Source organism: Kogia breviceps, chromosome 18, assembly GCF_026419965.1.
Source record: "Kogia breviceps isolate mKogBre1 chromosome 18, mKogBre1 haplotype 1, whole genome shotgun sequence".
Classification (NCBI taxonomy): domain Eukaryota; kingdom Metazoa; phylum Chordata; class Mammalia; order Artiodactyla; family Physeteridae; genus Kogia; species Kogia breviceps.
In genome coordinates, this window is record NC_081327.1 from 15,645,249 (window position 1) to 15,665,505 (window position 20,257).

The 20,257-nt window shown below is 39.7% G+C and overlaps 1 protein-coding gene and 1 non-coding gene across 10 annotated transcripts in view; both read right to left on the reverse strand.

Annotated features, from left to right (window-relative positions):
- Positions 1 to 5,820: 5,820 nt before the first annotated feature.
- Positions 5,821 to 20,257, reverse strand: part of LSM14A (LSM14A mRNA processing body assembly factor) — a 49,445-nt gene continuing 35,008 nt past the window's right edge. The window contains exons 5-12 of one of the 9 annotated variants that reach the window (XM_059044379.2): positions 18,747 to 18,926; positions 18,400 to 18,465; positions 14,586 to 14,768; positions 14,309 to 14,480; positions 13,001 to 13,232; positions 10,799 to 10,875; positions 9,516 to 9,552; positions 5,821 to 7,595 (exon numbers count right to left, since the gene is read on the reverse strand). In XM_059044379.2, coding sequence (XP_058900362.1) covers positions 7,572 to 7,595; positions 9,516 to 9,552; positions 10,799 to 10,875; positions 13,001 to 13,232; positions 14,309 to 14,480; positions 14,586 to 14,768; positions 18,400 to 18,465; positions 18,747 to 18,926 — 971 coding nt within the window. In that variant the 3' untranslated portion in view covers positions 5,821 to 7,571. Of the gene's footprint in view, positions 7,596 to 8,531; positions 8,589 to 9,515; positions 9,553 to 10,798; positions 10,876 to 13,000; positions 13,233 to 14,308; positions 14,481 to 14,585; positions 14,769 to 18,399; positions 18,466 to 18,746; positions 18,927 to 20,257 lie in introns of all 9 variants that reach the window. The other 8 variants (XM_059044388.2, XM_059044386.2, XM_059044385.2 and 5 more) reach the window with 8 other exon arrangements.
- Positions 16,348 to 16,454, reverse strand: LOC131745685 (U6 spliceosomal RNA). Its single transcript, XR_009332418.1, has one exon. It is a non-coding gene; the product is annotated as a U6 spliceosomal RNA (small nuclear RNA).

Consider the following 20,257-nt stretch of genomic DNA (forward strand, 5'->3'; position numbering starts at 1 on the left):
GTGGCACACGGGCTTAGTTGCTCCGCGGCATGTGGGATCCTCCGAGAACAGGGCTCCAACCCGTGTCCCCTGCATTAGCAGGCAGATTCTCAACCACTGCGCCACCAGGGAAGCCCTTTTCTCTGTTTTTAAAGGACAGCCAGGAAAAGGCTGGAGGCGTATGTTAGAGAGTGTGGTAAGTGCCTGAGGCAGTTTCCATCCAATGTCTTCTAGTTCTCTTTGAAATGGATAGCAGGGCCATTTGCTGACTGCAGAGAGGTGATTACAGAAAAGTACTAAGTTTTGCTGGCAATGTTGAGGGCCAGGAGAGAGCAGTAATCAGATATACAGTGGTACTAATGTATTCAATTGTGATTCTCTTCCGCAGGACACAACCCTCTGAGTGGATACTGACCATATGGGTGGTTGGATGCTTTCAGGGTTGAAGTTTCTCTAGGCAAGAGCACAAAAAGCTCAAAAGAGGTGCAAGGGAGTTTAAGGTTATTTGTAAGATAATGATAGTTCAAGGAGTCTAGGCTGGTTGGAATGGTGGTAGGGAAAGTAGAAGAAAGATGGAAGCTAACGAGTCCACAGTAGAAAGTTTCCTGACCTGGAGGTCTGCACCAAGCTAAAAGCAGTTACCGAGCAAAGGAGTGGTTAGGTCACTCTATATGTGTATGTACTTATTTATTATTTCTTCAGCAAGCCAGTTGGAAGATCAAAGCGTAGGGTATCTAAATCCATGATTCAGAGATGATGCAGTTGAGGTTGATGGACAAGGTCCAGGTGTGTCTACAGGTTTGGGTGGGAGGAGGTGAGAAGAAAAGGTCACAGGGAAAGGAACAGGGGCCAGGGTGTAGGATGGGTCCAGGAAAGTCAAACACAGTAGGCCTGACTCCCATCCTGTATAAAGACTGCTTACAAGTTTGGCCTTGGCTGACATGTGGAAACTAGGATTTGAGGAGGGTTTCCATCATTCCCAGAACTGATAAGAGTGGCTCACTGTGCCTAAACTGTACAGTCAATGATGTGTATTTGTGCTTTACTTCTGGGAGTCTGGGATTTTGGTATGTGCCACGCAGAAGATGCCTAAATAACCAGACCCCGATCTAAACCCTGGGCCCTCAGTTGCTGATGAGCTTCCCTGGTAGACAACATTCCACACGTGTTGGAACAATTCTTTGCTGAGGGAATGAAGTACATACTCTGTGACACCACTTTCAAAGTCCCCTCTGAAAGTCTGAGCCTGGTTTACTCCAGACTTCGCCCATACACCCTTTCCTTTGCTCAATTTTGCTTTGCATCTTTTTGCTGTAAGAATCATAGCCATGAGTACGATTATCTTGGGAACTCCCAACACAGGTGGGTAAGCCACACAGATGAAGTCATATGGAAGGATGGAGGTGTAGAGGAAAAGAAAGGCAGGAATAATTCTTTTAAGAAGATGGGAGTAATCAGGTAACCAGGAGAGTGAGAGGATCACACAAGCCTGAATGGAGTAAGTAGGGGTTTTACCAGAAAGGGAGGGAGCAAGGACACCAAGTCTACATCCTGAACATAGGTTTGTAGGGCAAGAAATACTCCAGTGCTGCCACTGGGAAGGGTGGTAGGTGGAGCAGCATCCTTAGGGAAGAGGCTAGGCCCACAGAGGAGGATTAACCCTGCATCGGCTCTAATATACACACCTATGTCTACATCTATAGCACATCAGGGTTTGCTAGTACTTTCTTCTTAGTTACAAATTCCGTGCACTAGCACACTAGTGTGGTGCAGCACCATAGCTGGGCACTGCTATCTTTCACAATATTCAAAATCCTTAAGAGGTATAAGTCAGTGTTCCTCTTACCCACTCTCACTTCAGCTTCTCTTGTGGAGGAAAAAACTGTGCCAGCATGATTTTAGCAGCCAAAAGCTAGAAATGACCCAAATGCGGTATCAACAGGAGAATGGATAAATCGTGGTCTGTTCACACAATGGAATACTACACTGCAACGAAAACGAACGGTCCACAGCCAAATGCAACAATATGGATGAATGTCACAAACACAATGTTGAGCAAAGAAGCTAAGCACAAAAGCATATATGCTGTATAATTCCATTTATGTAAAGAACAAACACAAGCAAAAGCAATCTAAGCTGTCAGAAGTCAGGATAGTGGTTACCCTTCAGGGGGTGGGGGCGCTACTGGAAGGGAATTTTAAGGGGGCTTCTGGGTACTGTTTACATAGGTAATCATGATATGTGTGCTCTTCTGTGTGCATAATCATACTTTGAAACAAAACAGTGTTACTCAATACACGAAGTGCAAAAAGTAAGTTTCACAATAGTACGTATACTATGAATCTAGTTTTGCTGAAAAGCACATCTGCACAGAACAATGCCAGGTTGAATATATAGCCCAGTAGTATTACCGATGGTTAGCCCTGAATGGGGGGGGATGGTAGATTTTCTTTCTTCTTTTATTTATCTATTTTTAAAAACCATCTTCCATACTGCCCATATCCTTTCTACAGTGTATTACTTCTACAAAAATGAAACTATACCTCATTCCTTTGTAAACGGAAAGTCTGAAAAGCTCCAAAACCCATTCTGGGACAAAAGAAATGCTATTAAACACTGGGGAATGGAGTTAGGGATAACTGTCACCCAACTAACCCATTAAAAGAAATTTACAAAACAATTTCAGCACAAGCAAAATCCTGAACTGCAGTGTTGGGATTTGCATTCTCATCAACCATCCTGTGTGAGGCCAGCACCCGAGGATTATAAGGATTAAGTGAGCACCAGGATAACAGAAGCACACTCCAGACATCTAGTAAACATGTTCCTGTTCTCTGTGCTGGGCTGACTGTAAACCACTCACTGGAATACATTACAATCGCGCCTTGGCCCGGGCTGCTCACACTTCCTCAAATGGGCATTCCTGGCTCTCTGCTCTTCCACTCCCAGGCTGCTCTTCAAGTTTAGACGCAAAGGCAAGACTTTCTGGGCCATGAGCTCCTTGCTGGCCGCTCTCAGTTGTTTCTGTGCACCTAAACTGTGAGTCACGCTATGAAAGCCTTATTATTAAACCGAAATATGCTTTGGCCTCACAGAGCTGCTTTGTTTCTTCATAAACCACAATATAGACACCAGTGCACTTTAAAGCATTGCCCTAAAAGTCAACATTCATTATGAACTAGACTCAGATTCAGGTTGATTTTGATATGTTTATGAGCTAAACCTGAGAACATTTTTATCCGTCAGCCAAGTCTGTTAAAATACGAACCGAACTGGAATTTAAAGAACACCCATATGACGGGCACAGCTTGGCACCATCATTGAGAACAGAAACCACGAGATTCATCGTCTCATCATGTGCTCTTGGAGCCAGATTTCAAACTGTCTCAAAAACCACAAGCTCGCTTTTACTAACCCTGGCTTTTAAAAACAGGATAAAAACTTCTGCGTCACTCCTCCTCAGGAGGTTGGTTTGAGCCCCATAAGAGCAGGGCCTGGGACCCGAATCTTTACCTTCTCAGTGTACACACTAGCTGACTGACTGGCTGCTGCTGGCCTCCAAGTCTCTGCTGCTCAAAGCTACACTCTCCCTTCCTTCCCTCACCTGACTAGCTCCTATGCCAAGAAGTTGTCCCAGTGTCTCTATATTGGGAGAAGCTAAGGAAGCCTGCTCTGAGCAAATCCCCCTTAAGCACACTTGTCATCTTTTAAAATCACAAAGTAGGTAAACTTAGCAAACTGGTTGACATCTGAGCTCCTCTAAGAGCTCACTCACCTTCATTACTTTATTCTGTGACACTCTCCCCACTGTCACTACTTAAACCAGCTTATTATAGTCTCTGAACTAACAGGGCAGGGGGATCCTGTAACAATGAATCCAGACATGGTATCTAACCATGTGAGCTATTACCACAGGGCTGTGCAGAAAGAGCAGCTTTTCTTTCAGGCTGACAACCCATGGAGACAGGGACAAAAACTATGTAAAACTGAGACACAGAAACAGCACACGCTCATTTCCCACACGCTAGAAACGGAGCCTCGGTACTCAAAGCAGCCAAACCCTAGAGGAAACAAGTCTCAATTTTCCTGTTTCCCCTTAGATTCTGTCCTGCAGAAATGCACCCCTGTTCCATTTAGATCTTTCCCACTCTTCATGCTAGAGTCACAACTTAGATATACTGAATTGAGGACAGAGAAATGATAAAATAGTTCGACATGGAAACATCACCAAGGCCCTTACAAGGAGGGGGGTTAGATGAGTCAGCTGTGATGTTTTAAAATTTGCTTTCTAAACCTGGCTGATCAGAACTACCTGTGGGACTTAGGCAGATTCCCAGGTTTCACTGCAGAACTTCAGAATCAAACTCTCCAAGTGTGGGGCATGGGAATTTGTACTTTAAAAAATGCTCCTCATGGGGCTTCCCTGGTGGCGCAGCGGTTGGGAGTCTGTCTGCCGATGCAGGGAATACGGGTTCGTGCCCCGGTCTGGGAGGATCCCACACGCCGCGGAGCGGCTGGGCCCGTGAGCCATGGCCGCTGAGCCTGCACGGCCGGAGCCTGTGCTCCGCAACCGGAGAGGCCGCATCAGTGAGAGGCCCGCGTACCACACACACACACACACACACACAAAATGCTCCACAGGTGATTAATTCCTATGTGATAATAAGTTTCCAAAATGTTGACAGTACTCCTGCAAGTAAGGTCCTTTTCCTTTTATATACCATGTAAAGATCCTTTTATATACCATGTAAAGATTCTTTAGTAAAGTTTTATTAAAAAATTTTGGGGAAAGATTAATTCCCCACTCATTGTCTTTCCATGTAGAGGGACTTTAGTCAGTATTTCTCAAAGTGGAAGGGTCACTGCTGCACTTTAGGATGGATAATCAATTATGGCACTGTCTAGCATAGCACAGAACATTTACCATCCTGGTCCTTACTTTTTTTTTTTGGCGGTACGTGGGCCTCTAACCGCTGCGGCCCCTCCCGCTGCGGAGCACAGGCTCCGGATGCGCAGGCCCAGCGGCCATGGCCCAGGGGCCCAGCTGCTCCGCAGCATGTGGGATCCCCCCAGACCGGGGCACGAACCCGCGTCCCCTGCATCGGCAGGCGGACTCCCAATCACTGCGCCACCGGGGAAGCTCCTAGCCCTTACTCTTAAATGCCAGCGGTGGTCCCGAGTCACTGTGATAACCAAAACACCTGCTTTCTCATTCCTAAATGCTCCCTGGATGTCAGTTCACCCCTGATTAAGATCCATTGAGCTGAATTAACATTCCTGACCACTCTCCCTACCCCTCACATTAAGTCGTGCTTTTGTAAGGAGAAACGGTCTACCCAAAGACAAGTTTCAGCGGAATCAGCCCTTCCCTTTTTCGCCTTTTGCATCTGCTTGCCCACAGAGGGTGCATTCTATCCTAAGGTTTCCAGCTTGGCCTGTGCCTGGTTGGCTTAGTCTCCTCATGTCATGGATTGTAACTCAGGAGCTGTCTGTACTCTAGGAGAGGGAGAAAGGGCTTCCAGCTTTAAACACAACACTGTATAAATCCTAGGAAAACAAATTAATTTAGCTATTTTAGGGAATATAAACATGACCATAATTCCATTCTTACATGTTAAAGATGCCCTTCACTATACTTCTTTCTACTGTAAGAAAATACTAGTGTTTAAAGAGAAAGAACTTTGACCAACATTTTTTATTGAACAGTTTTATTCTGTCTTAGAATAAAAACCTTTTTAATATTGTAAGGTGCACTGCAGGTATGTCATGCTGCCGGTAATGCCCTAGTCAGTGGCGCAGAGGGCTTGGAAAATGCATGAATTCATACTTTCAGAGCATGGAGAACTGGTATTTACAGTTTATTGTTGTTTTTGTTTTTTTTTTCAAATCAGCCCAGGACATCTCTAATAGTCTACACAGGTATTGCCACAGCACTTGCTTTGATGTTCAGAATGCCTCAGAAATGTGTTCAATGCCATGATTTGTGGGTCCTCCAAAAGATTTTGTTAACATGCAAGCAAACAGTATTAAACAATATTATCTAAACTATGGCTGCCAAGTACTGGACCTTAATAATGAAACCAAATTACAAAACATTTTCTTGTAGAGCTACACAAAAGATATAAAATGAAAATGAAAAATATCAACCACCTTTATATACTCCAATTCTCCTACAGTGCAATTCTCCATATCTTTATCACTACTGAATATTTTAAGGAGAAAGTTTAACAAAAATCAAAATAGATAAAAATATTTAATCTTTGGATTCCTTTATTCCACAGCCTTCATAAAAACACAAAGTGGCCAGATATTTTTTTTCCACTATAGCTTAAAATATCAAAATGATTTACTAATAATTTTAGCAATGAACTCTATACTGAGTCATTTGTGGGTCACAGGCCTAAGGACCAGTGTTTTGATATCTTATAGGTTGCCAAAATAATTTCTAACACTCTGAATCCTCTTGAAATATAATGGAAAGAGTCAAGGTATCACAACAAAATTCCAGGCATATGAGGAAGAACAGGTTAATTGACACCTAGTTTTATTGTCTTAAAAAAGGGGTGGGGGGTTACTTATTTGAAAATACAGCTAAGTACATTCTTATCTATGATTATTTACATTTGTATACTGAAAATATCTATTACGTGGATAAATCCTGTGATATGCCATTTGCTACAAAATAAAGTTCTTACAATGAGCATAAGTAATTTACCCTTTTTAGATAATGAAAGAATGTATCAAATCTTCATTTACGGTCCAAACATTAAAAAAAAAATCAAAATCAACAATCTTAAGCCTGAAAAGCTATGAAAAAAAGACCCACCCATACCTCTGCTCCTCAGCACATCAACTTCTGCAAGGACACAGTATGTTTGCTGACTTTAAAATGTTTATTCTTTAAAAAATTAGTTGCTTTTTATACAGCTATACAAAGTTCTTAATGTTTCTTTGGCAATGGAATATAATGGAATTTTACAACTATATAAAAAAGTTACCTTTGCCTAAGAAACAGTATTTACTGTGTGTACATAGTTGACTGACAAAATTCTCTACCATCCAGCACCCTAATTAATTGACGAAATAAGCTACCTCAGAAGGGTTATTACAGGATTTCCAAAAAAAGAAAGAAAGAAAGAAAGAGAAAGATATAAACAGACACACAGACACATAGACACATAGACCCTTCCTTCTGTGGCTCAAAACAGTATCATGGCCCTATCTGCAGGCAACTCACAATAATTGCCAAATACAATTTAGTGATAAGAAAAATCCTTTCAGTGATGAAAAAATACTTATAAGTTCCACTGGAGTACTGCTTTAGTTTAACTATACATAAGAAATTACTTAACCTTCTGCTATTCCAAATATATTTAATGCTCATTTATTAAGATGAGCCTTCCCTCCCACCCCCAAAATTAACTGTATTGTATCTTTGAAATTAAGCAGAAAAACAAACAAACAAACAAAAACCCAGTGCTGGTGACAAATATACAGCAAATTCACTTTTTCATTCTTCTCAAAGACTGAAACCAATTCTCAGGACCACGAAGAGCTAAAAATCCATCTATTTTCAAAGACTTGTTTGCAGGCTATGCAGCAACTTTGTTGTCTTTCTAAAAAGGAAAAAAAAAATTAGCTCATGTTTCAAACTTTTGGGGTTTGTTAATAAGTATTTCTTTTTAATTTGCTTTAAGTATATTTTTCATAACCTTTAAATATATCCTCCTCTTACTTTCATGTATAAATTCGTTTCACTGATTTCCAGGAAACAATTCTATAACTTACACACCCAGCAGTAGCTCATTATTTGTTAACTGTATTTTCCAGTTAGTAGAGGTTAAAGCAGTGGTGCTGTGGGCTTGTCCTAGCAAGAAGGCCCCCTGCTAAGATACAGGCACACCCTACTACCTTTGGTGCTGTCCTAATAATTAAAAAAAAAATTAAGCCTTCAACACAGTAGTCAAACTCATCAAATACAACTGACAACATATTTTGGAAGAAGATAAATAAAATTCCCGAGTCTTTGATATCTTTACTAAGCAATAAAATATCCAAGCGGTAAAATAACATTTTTCTTCTCCACAGTTTCTTGTCAGGAGAAAGTAATGATTTGGAAATTCACTTTAAAAGGACTTTTAAATATGAAATAAGTTCTGAAAATCAGAGCGCTGCCTGGGAAATACTTTTAAAAGCAACCAGGGAGAAAGCAATAAAAATCTCAAGGAGCCTCTAGCTTTCCAGTGAGATTAATCCTAAACTAAATGCCTGTACACAGAGCCAAGGGCTTCTCTTTTCCTCAGGACTAGTTGCTAACACATACCTGATTTTTACTGCTGATTCTCACCCTGACTGTTAGAAATACACACTGTCTATGTTAAAAACTTAATTTTATCTGCGTATACAACACCAAACCATCTGTACAATGTTACTAAATTAGAATACAAACGGCATGGTGTAAGTTGATACAGAAAGAAATAAGCTGAAGATGATCCTGATGTCTGTCCCCCATCAATGCCAACCCTAACAAGCCCTGTTTTTTTTTTTTTTACCTTTCAGAAAGCTGTATGACCAATCCAGACCTTTTAGGGTTCAAAAGCTGTGATTTTCTGAAAGGTAAAAAAAGAAAACGAGAAAGAAAGGGAAAGAGGGAGGGAAAAGGTAGAAGGAGACAGACAAGTAGCAGGAAGGAAAGGAGAAAATAAAAGGGGAAAGGGAGAGAGACAGTACCATGCTGAGTCATTTCAGATACCTTGTTGTCTCTGGACCCTCTCTGAAGAAACACAGACTCAAATGAAAGGCAACCTGTCTCACCCACCATGGCGGCTTAACCTCCTTAGCAGCAGTGTATAAAATAGGAGTGGGCCACTCTCTCATTATCCCCAGCCTGATCTCCCAGCCCCCAAAAAAGAAAGAAAAGAAAAAGCACCATAGGACCAAACTCACCACAAGTTCATGTTTCTAACATTATCCTTAAGGAAAACTCAGAAGCCAAAGAGTAAATTTTGGCTAAGCTTATACCTAGATCAAGAGAGTTAACTCCTCTGGGTCCTTGCTTTCCTAACTATCTATTGGAGTAGGGTGGGAGAGAAGTTCTAGTTTGACTGATATTTCTAAGGAGTTCTAAAAATATATATATGATCCTATCTTTACCCATGTTTTCATTAAATAACCAGATCTGCTTATAATGCTCATATCAGTGGAGCATAAAGAACAAAGCTAACCCATTACATGAAGGCTGCTGCAAATGCCACTGTACTTCATCTCTGAGAAGAAGTATTAGATGCTTCAGAAACAAGTATAATCTTGGAAGGTAAATTTCCTTTATGTAATAGTGGTCAATCACTACTTCCACCTTTAAAGGTGCCAGATGCTATGATTTAGAAGGAACAGGATGCTGAGAAGGTCCGGGATCTAGTGGCAGACAGAAGGATCATTCAACTTTGGAATGGACAGACAATCAATGGCTAGCCACACTGATGGACCTTCAGCCTCACTGAAGTAACTTATTCCTAATCAACATGCTAAGTACTTACTTCAAGCCCACTACGGCTCCATGCTGAGATAGGTGTTCTGGTGGAAAGAAAAGTAAAATACATATTCACTGATGCTAAGAGGCTCCCATCTAGTTGGCGATACAGAATAAAACAAAACACATGAAATAGGGAATATAAGTATATGTAAAATGTGTGGTGATGAAAGCAGATACCACAGGAGGTCAGAAAAGGAAGAAATCAGTGGAGGAAGGAAGAGAAGTTTCTAAAGATAGAGCAAACCTTAGGCAAGATTGAAAGGAAGCCCCTGTCTTTCAGCTGTGTCTGTCTTCCCACTGGACTATAAACATCAAGAAGGCTGGGACTGCATGTGTTTTGTTACCACCAATGTCCAGCATACAGCTTGGCTATATATACGAAGAGTTCAATATATTTGGTCAATGAATGAAGTCAGAGTCGGAATCAAGCAGTGTGTATAAGAGATGACCATGAGTCAACTGCTTGAATTAGACAGGTTAAAGGGTAATAATAAATGGGGCTGGATATATCCAGTGGGACCCTTACAGAGTAAAACGAGCAGGCAGTGCAATGTCACATTAGAACCTGCTAGCCATCAGCCTGAGGTCTAGTGAACCTATCACTCCTTGAAACACCCAAGGAGAGGTTGAACTATCTGTCAGGGATACATTAGTACGGATAAAGACTCATGCAGACAACCTCTACAATGCATTTTAATTCTACAATATATATGAGTTTTAACTAAAGGCTCAAAATGGCTGAACAGTGAGACACGGCCTCAAAACGAAGGTTTGCATTAATTCTATGCACACAGTGGTTACTCAAAGGTTTACTGATGCCTGCTCAGAAAAAAGGAATTAATGGTCCAGTCTTAGACAACATGACAGCTAATTTTTTCAAATATGAAAAATCATCATGAAGAAGAGTACATATTCTGTGTATAGACAAGGGTAGAGTTAAACTAATAAGTTTAGAAGACAGAGGGAAAAAGATTTTTGTTCAAATTATGTGTGTGTCTGTCAAATCCTAATAATGAGAGCACCCCTGGGGTGGGATGGATGCTCTTAGAAAGAGTAATAAGTTCCCAGCCTTCATAAAGGATACCAACAGAAGAGGTTTTTGGTTTGGCCAGGAGGTCACAACTCTCAGATGCTTTCCAACTCTGAGACTTTAATGTTCTTTAAAAGGTGTATCTGAAATAAAACTGTGCAAAACTGAGGGCCAGAAAGGTTTAACAACTCAACTGAGGTCATACTAGCAAAAATTACTAAAATTCTCATCAGGATCAAGGTCTAATTTAAACGTACTTTTTCTCAAACCAAGCTGACTCAATGTGGTCTTCAACAGGAGTTGCCATAGGTTCTTCAACAGGTAGCTGATATGCCTGAAGTGAGGTAAAGAGAAACTGAAGGTCTAAAGACCAATCAGTGGGTTATTATGGTAGTTGGCAGAAACGCCTCAAAGGAGTGAACATGGTGATGTGGAAATGGCCCATGATCATGGATACCTCCACAGCCTGGGAGACAAAAGGAATACCAAACTGAGATGATGGGAAAGTGAGAAGATGATGAAGACATTCTGAGGAAGGTTAAGTTTAAGTTGATCACAGGACACAATGCAAGTAAATATAGAAAAATGTAAGTGAAAGCATACAGGGTCCAAGTTGAAAAACTGATTAGAAGCTATGAATAGACAAGCTCAGAAAGGGGAGGGGAAATTCCTGCAGGAGAGGAGAGAGGGAAAGCTCAAGCTTACGCTAGAGTGCAAACATGAACACAATGGAGCAAACTGAACATCACAGGCAGAAGGAATGGGTAAAAAGGTCGTGAGATAGGAATAAGCTTGGCACTAAACAAGAGCAAGAAGACCCACATATCTGTAGCAGAAAGAATGAAGAAAAGGGCAGTCCCACTGGCAACAAGATCTAGAGCAAGTACTAGACCTCTCCTCTGGAGAAACAGGCAGATCATGAAGCACCTTACAGGCTGTGTTGAGGAACATACATTATTTTTATAAAGAGAAAAATATCAAATGTGTTAAAAAAACAAAAAGCAGGAAGAAAGATTTCAAGTTGGGTGGGCAGTTATCAGTGTCAAATATTGCAGAGTAGTTAAGGGCAAATATTTGTGAAAAGGCTACTGAATTCTGTAAGCAAACGTCACTGGCAACCTCAAGAGGAGTAATAGTGGCAAGGAAGAGGAGTTCTGTAGTTTCTAAGACACAGTCCCCTAGCTGGAATGGCCATTTTGCAAGTTAGAAGTGCTGAAGCTACATCAGGCTGCATCTACCATGGCTGGATATCCTGAGCTAATGACTTGAGGCTAATTTTCAGCAGCCTTGGCGGTGATGACACAATATTAAAGGCATCAAAATTAACAGAACAGATCCAAAAGCCACTAACAATGACCCTTCAAGAGGGATCTCAACAATTAGTTTTAAATATTGAATAATGAAATTCCTGCTAAGTAGGTCTTTTTGTTTCTTTTCCTTTTCTTTTTTTTTTTTTATAATTTTTTAAAATATTTATTTTTGGCTGTTTTGGGTCTTTGTTGCTGCGTGTGGGCTTTCTCTAGTTGCAGCGAGCGGGGTCTACTCTTTGTTGCGGTGCGTGGGCTTCTCATTGCAGTGGCTTCTCTTGCTGCAGAGCAGGGCTCTAGGGTGTGTGGGCTTCAGTAGTTGTGGTGTGCAGGTTCAGTAGTTGTGGCTCACAGGCTTCAGCAATTGTGGCACGCAGGCTCAGTAGTTGTGGCACACAGGTTTAGTTGCTCCGCAGCATATGGGATCTTCCCAACCAGGGCTCGAACCCATGTCCCCTGTGCTGGCAGGCGGATTCTTAACCACTGCGCCACCAGGGAAGTCCCGGTCTTTTTGTCTCTAGCTGCCCTATGTAATTCCTAGCAGACTTCTTTATGGTGGGATTTTGATCATTTCTTTGATCATATACCTTCCTCTCCACTATCCCTAAAATCGATGACTAGGATAGAAACACTGATTTAAAGACCCCTTTAAATATGTTCTTCCTAGATTCTCTTGGTATTGAAGCATACTTTGTAATATGAAATAAAGGTGATACAATATGGTTCTTTTTTGTACCATATAATATCTTTTAGTGATCCCCTTTGCCTCCAACAACAACAACAAAATTTTTTTAAGGAAAAGAAATTAATCCTAAGGCAGTCTCTTAACAGGTTTTTGGAAGAAATTTTACCAGTCCATGAAATCTGAAACCATGGTTCTATAACAGAAAGATAAAAAAGAATATCACATTTCTATCTCCTTACTTCCTCCAACTGAAAAGAAAATAGTTAAAAAGAATTAGATTCATTAACCAAGAAGTTACTGCTCCTCAAAATTATATAAATATCCTAATCAGGTACATCCTCCACTGAAAAGTCAAATGGAAGTTATACAAATGCCCTAAAAATATTCACCTCAAATAGATAAAAGTTTAAAACATTTTGAATTTCATACAATTGCAAGCCAACCCCTAAGTACATAATAATACTTACCCTATATTCGAAATCTGCAAACTCCCTGCCCCCACGACCTCCTCTGAATCCACCACGAAATCCTCGAGGAGTGGCAAAGTTACCACCTCGGCCGCTACCACGTCCTCGGCCACCACGGAAACCAAGACCTCCCCTGCCTCTGTACCCTCCACGGCCACGGTTTGGACGAAGTGGGATTCCAAATGTTTCTGCATTTAATCTTCTTTCTTCAGCCCAGGTTGGTCTCCGTTCTCTATTATGAGAACAAATAATCTTTAGTGTATCAAGTTTTAAAGAACATTTTCCAGCAAAACTATGCAGCACTGATTCCCAAATTAAGGCTAAGTAATTCCTAAGAATCAAATAAAAATAAGCACCTTATCTAAGTCATCACAAGCTGTCCACGGCAATATGTTCCTGTAATTCATGTGAAAATATGACTGGTATTAAGCTTCTCGCAAATGCAGTTGATAATACAAAGAAACTGACAACAGCCCCAATAAATGGGATTGGCAATTGACTCTACCCTCCAGTCAGCCCCAAAGGAAGAAAGGGCAAAGCCAGGAAAGGAAACCCTGTCTCAGGATGTGAGGAGATGGAGGATAGATCCCTGAGTTCCTAGTATGCTCCTGGCCCAACCTCTGAACCTGACGCCTGAAGCGTCTGAATTGCTGCTGCTGGCCCACAGCCCAATCAGACGATTCAGAATCATCCCCATCCACGTTTAAAGTGAAGTAGAAAACTGCCACCAGGTGGCACCAAACTGCAGTCGGAGGACAATTAGGATCAGGCAGCAGAAACCCTGGAACTCAGTTTGTTATGTTGGATCCTTTAATTAACCAGTTTTCTGGATCCACATTTACTACAATATAGCAGAGTTTTACTGTATCAGCAAACTTCACCTGAACTACATTGTAGAGGGGTAAAGTAAAAGGTGTTTAGGTGTTAGATGAATGCCTCTATTTTTAATTACTAATTTTCAAATGTCAATGCATCCCCAAACAAAAGTATATGATTATTTATTTTTCTCAAAGAGTAATATCATTTAAAATTTTAGTATAAATTATTTTCTTTTAGCAAAATAAAACGTTAAACAATTGTAGTCATTCAATTTTTTTTTTTTGCCACACCATGCAGCATACGGGATCTTGGTTCCCCGACCAAGGATTGAACCCGTGCCCCCTGCACTGGAAGTGTGGATTTTTAACCACTGGACTGCCAGGGCAGTCCCTAGATATTTTTAAGTATTCATTAAACTTTGTGAATTTATAAGAAATCATTTCACACTTCAACCTCCTAAGAGCATAAGAGCAGCTTAAAAGACTGTACCTATTATCATCACAAGAAATATTATCAAAGAAAGATTTAGTTTTGTCATAATAGCAGTTAGGTCCAAGTGGATCTTCTTCATCTGCATTTCCTTCACTGTTTTGGGTATCAACTCCTGAGTCTCCTTTATCTTCACCATTTACAGGCTTCTCCTGTTTCTCAAGTTTATCTTCTAATGAAAAACAAGCACATACCATAAAAGTCAAGACTTGTACTAAACATCCATAATTCACAAGTCAAATAAGAGTATTTTTTGAATAGAAAAATAAAAACTCACCTTTCAGTTTAAGTTTATTATGAAACTCTCTGTCGATTTCCTCCTTGTTAAATTGTGCATTTGCACTTTCAAAGTCAAAGTCTTTCTCAAATTTCATTGGACCATCTCGTCGAATACCAAATCTTCCCCTGCCACCTCGATGACCCCCACGCCCTCTCCTTGGAGCTGAAGGAGCACCTGGAACTATATTAATAAAGAAAGAACAAGCTGGTTTAGAGCAGAAGCTATTATTGTGGTCTTTATGGTCAACAAGAGAAATGCTTACAAGTCTCTATACACAATGACTATATTTGTATTTTTTAATATAAAAAAGATGAAGTTTCACAAACATTTAATACATAATAGAATGAGAAGAGCACATATAAAATTTATAAATGGCACACATGAAATTTATATCTATGGGGTTTACACTCATACATGCTACTGACACAGTATACAACCAAACAATTGGGAGACTTCTGTACTAAATTACTTTGTTCTGTTTATATCCCTAATACCTACAAAATGTCAAATATATACTGGATTCTCAAAATTTAGGAAGACTTTTATGGAAAGGATCATAGAAATCAAGATTTATAGTGAGAAAAACAGATGAACATTTATCAGCACAAATTGCAAGATAATACAAAAGATAAGAAGTACATGGTCTCAGACTTCCCTGGTGGTGCAGTGGTTAAGAATCTGCCTGTCAATGCAGGGGACACAGGTTCGATCCCTGGTCCGGGAAGATCCCACATGCTGCCGAGCAACCAAGCCTGTGAGCCACAACTACTAAGCTTGTGCTCTAGAGCCCATGAGCCACAACTACTGAGCCTGCGTGCCACAGCTACTGAAGCCTGCGTGCCTAGAGCCCGTGCTCCACAATTACAGAAGCCACTGCAATGAGAAACCCGTGAACCACAATGAAGAGTAGCCCCGGCTCACCACAATGAGAGAAAGCCCGCGTGCATCAATGAAAACCCAACGCAGCCAAAAATAAATAAATAAATAAATTTATATTTTTTTTAAAAAAGAAAAGAAGTACATGGTCTCGACCACTCCAACCACTTCCTGCTTCACCTTTACTGTCTCCCTCTAAATGGCTCCATATTTTTCAAGTCTTCCTGTATCTATTTTTTTCTCTACAATTTAAAACAATAACAAGATTTATGAGGTATGATAAAGCAATACCAAAGTAACAAATTATAGTGAAAACTTGAGAACCCAAATATCCAACACAAGAGGAACAGTTAAGAAGAAACAAAATTAAAGAGAAACATGGAATAGTATTTGATGTCAGTCAACAGAAAAATATAGAGCACAAAGCTCTATGAATTCAATGAATATAATTATGTGAAATGTTTAACACATACTGATAAAGATCAGAAGTGACTACAGAGTAATAGACAGGTTTGTGCTCACTGTTCACTAAAATTTGGCAAATTGTCTAAGCTTGAGAAAACAAACCACAAAAACCCACAGCAGTATATCCAGACTCTTAAATCTAGACAAGTAGGATGTTTAAATATTCAACTCTACTAATGAAAATGTCTTGGCCAAAAGCCATAAAGTACAGCACAGTATTTCTGTCTTAAATTTTGAAGGGCAGTGAGAGATACTTTTATTTATTGCTTTATATGATTTATATTTTATTTATTTTTAAAATTGAAGTATAGTTGATTTACAATGTTGTATTAGTTTCTGGTGTAGAGCAAAGTGATTCAGATAGACACACACACACACACACACCCCACACACACATATACATATAATCTTTTTATATTAAAATATGCAGCGCTTCACGAATTTGCACGTTATCCTTGTGCAGGAGCCACGCTAACCTTCTCCGTATCTTTCCAATTTTAGTATATGTGCTGCCAAAGTGAGCACTACTTTACACGATTTTTGAATGATGGAAGCATGGCAATTATTTTATCTTGAGAAGAGAGGGGTTCTTTTTCCAAATTAAAAAAAGGGAAACAAAGTAAACCAAACCAAAACCCCTGTAATTCTATGGCACATAGCACAAATAAAAATACATATAGGGACTTCCCTGGCGGTCCAGTGGTTAAGACTTTGCCTTCCAGTGCAGGGGGTTCGGGTTCAATCCCTGGTTGGGGAGCTAAGATCCCACATGCCTCACGGCCACAAAAACCAAGACATAAAACAGAAGCAATATTGTAACAAATTCAATAAAGACTTAAAAAAAATGGTCCACATCAAAAAACAACAACAAATAAAAACATAAACATATAAAAATGTACAGGAGAAATAAAGTGTTTATACATTTAAAATTGTATCTAGCTTTCTAAAATTAAGTGAAAGATCATCTTCCAATTATTATGTAATTAAGGAGATCACACACTGCTTTTATTTAATTTGGAAGAGTTTATAATTATAATTGATTCTCTGCTAATAAATTTGAAAATAATAAAATGGATGGATTTGGGGTAAATGTCACAGATTACAAAACAGATAAAGAAAGTATACAATCATATTATATCAATAATAATGAAAGAAAGTTAAAGTTCTTGAATAATTACTTCAAAAAAAACAAGGAGTCCAGAGCTTAATTTTAATGAGAAAACTTCTCAATTTTTAAGGTACAGATAAATCCATTCTTTTTTAAAAAAATTATTTTATTGAAGTATAGTTGATTTACAATGCTGTGTTAACTTCTGTTGTACAGCAAAGTGATTCAGTTATATATATTCTTTTTCATATTCTTTCCCATTATGGTATATTACAGGATATCGAATATAGTTCCTGATAATTCCTTTCTTTTTTTTCTTTTGGCCATGCCATGCGGCTTGCAGGATTTTAGTTCCCTGATCAGGGACTTGGCAGTGAAAGCACTGAGTCCTAACCATTAGGCCACCAGGGAACTACCAATTCCATTCTTAAAAGCATAGAAAACAATTTTATAATGCTAACACGAAACTGACACAAAAACAAAAAAAAATACAAAGGATAGTACAAAAGAGTACTTGTATATTTATATTTACATAAAACAATGTAAATATAAATATACAAGTCCTACTTGCAGATAACATTCAAGAATATATCAATAGGACCGCAGGAAAAAAAAAAAAAGAATATATCAATAGACAACTGCCTACCATCAAGTAGGGTTTATTTCTGACACGTGATGATTAAAAAAAAAAAAATCTTTTGAAATAATTAGGCTAAAAAAAATTGAAATAAAAGTAGAGTGGTCCTATGTGCCTATTACCCATCTTCCCCTCCAACAGTAACATCTTGATTATCTACTGTACATTATCAAAAACCGGGAAAAACCAGGACAATGGCACAATATAATTAACTATACTACAGATCTCATATTCAGATTTCAACATTTTTGGATGTTCTCATTTTTTGGTATGTCTTTATGTACAGTTCTATGACATTTTGCTACGTATACAGATCCACAGTACCCCCACCATAAGATAAAGAACTGCTCTGTTACCACAATGAAACTCCCCTGTGCTACTCCTTTATAGTTACCAACCCTTGTTATCCATTTTTTATAGTAATTATGCATCATACATTTCAAATGTTCCCTTTATTTATTTCTTTACTTTTTGCGGTACGTAGGCCTCCCACCATTGTGGCCTCTCCTGTTGCAGAGCACAGGCTCCAGACGTGCAGGCTCAGCGGCCATGGCTCACGGGCCCAGCCGCTCTGCGGCATGTGGGATCTTCCCGGACCGGGGCACGAACCCGTGTCCCCTGCATCGGCAGGCGGACTCTCAACCACTGCGCCACCAGGGAAGCCCCAAATGTTCCCTTTATTGAAAAGCATAGGATAAGGCTTTCAGATCCAAGTAACAACTTACCTATTTGTCTCTTGCTATCATTTCTGAGCTGCTCATTTTCTGGTCTTGAAATCTTGTGTACTTCAGCTATAGAACACATAGAAAGTGATAGTTAACTTAGGACACATAATCAAAAACTTCTGGAAAGTTAGAAATGGAAAAACAAACAAACCCAGAACAAAACCAAAAATCTATATATCCCCACCACCATCACTACTTTGAGTCAAATTTGAAAGACTAAACATTCTATCAAGTTCAGTTTAAACTTTCTAGGATCATTTACATAGAGTAAATGTTTTTAATGAAAGTAAGTTGAATGGAAGATGTTGACCAGTCAATTAAGAAATAGTAGATAGCTAAAGTTCTACCTCGCCTGTGCTCTTGATTCTCTATTGCTTTTTGGCTGGTTGATGGTAAAGGCCTGGTTGATGATACAGGGCTCCTTCTCCCAACAGGTGCCGGAGCAGGTAAGTGGGCCGAGGCTGTCTGCACTGCTTGTTCCATGGTTGGGCTTTTTCTCAAAGGGTCTAACTGAGGGCTTGAACGACCTGAAATGTAACCAAAAGATAAGAAACTATCCCTATTCTCTGGGGGTTTCAAAATAACCTAGACCCTAAAAAAAGGTTTAGAGTTTTACTTCTACCAATTCAAATCCTCAGCACAATTTGAATCCATCTACTCATTAGACCAGAGTTTAAAACTGTTTATCTTTAGTGGGCTGGTCACTTGAGCAGTAAAAAAAAATAAACCCCAAACAAACGAACAAAAAAACTCTGGTACAAAATCCCCCAGGAATATTATCAAAGATAATTTAGGCAGGTCAGATGTAGGCTTTCCCCAATAACCACAACCACCAGATTACACTGAGACTTTAGCCATTATTTCTAGAGGCTTTAACTTTTTTTAAAATTTATTTTTGGCTGAGTTGGGTCTTCGTTGCTGCACGCGGGCTTTCTCTACTTGCGGAGAGCAGGGGCTACTCTTCCTTGTGGTGCACAGTGTTCTCATTGCAGTGGCTTCTCTTGCTGCGGAGCACAGGCTCTAGGCGCGCGGGCTTCAGTAGTTGTGGTGAGCGGGCTCTAGAGCACAGGCTCCGTAGTTGTGGCGCACGGGCTTAGTTGCTCCGCGGCATGTGGGATCTTCCCAGACCAGGGATTGAACCCGTGTCCCCTGCATTGGCAGGCGGATTCTTAACCACTATGCAACCAGAGAAGTCCTAACTTTTTTAGTACTTTCTGAAGATATGTCTAAAGTGATACCCTTATATCTATAAGTATTATCTGCATTAAATTTCTATTATAAAGGAAGTAAAGAACTAGAAAGTCAGGTGAAGTTCTTCGACTCCTTAGAGGTTTGGGTAATTAAACATCAATACTAAAAGGCCAGCAACAAATAAACCCTTCAGATAATTACACAGTAGCCATACTCACCCTTTGCTGTTTGAATGATCACTTGGCAAATTTTTGCTTAATATGGGTTTTGTACTTACAAATTCCATTTTTTCTTTCATGAGGTCAGAGCCTGGTCACAGTATGAACAGAAGAATGTAACACTGGGTGCTCCCATCATGCTTTTTGTCTCTAATGTTTGCCATAAATCTCTGCTCAAGGTGCTCTCACATCCCATGATATTGCACCAAAATAGGTTTTGATTTAAAAAATTGTCCTCATTTTATGTAAAAAAATAATATTCCCAAATATGCTGCAAATGTTATTACCCACCTGTGCTATCTGCACAGGCTCCAAACTGGGGAACTGGCGAGTGATGACAGCACACTGGTTGTTGTGCACCAGGTGCTTCAGGGACTGTTTATTAGTAATACTCCCCAAATATATGGTTAACTAAAGTATGCAATTACAAATGTGTGTCACCATTTCCA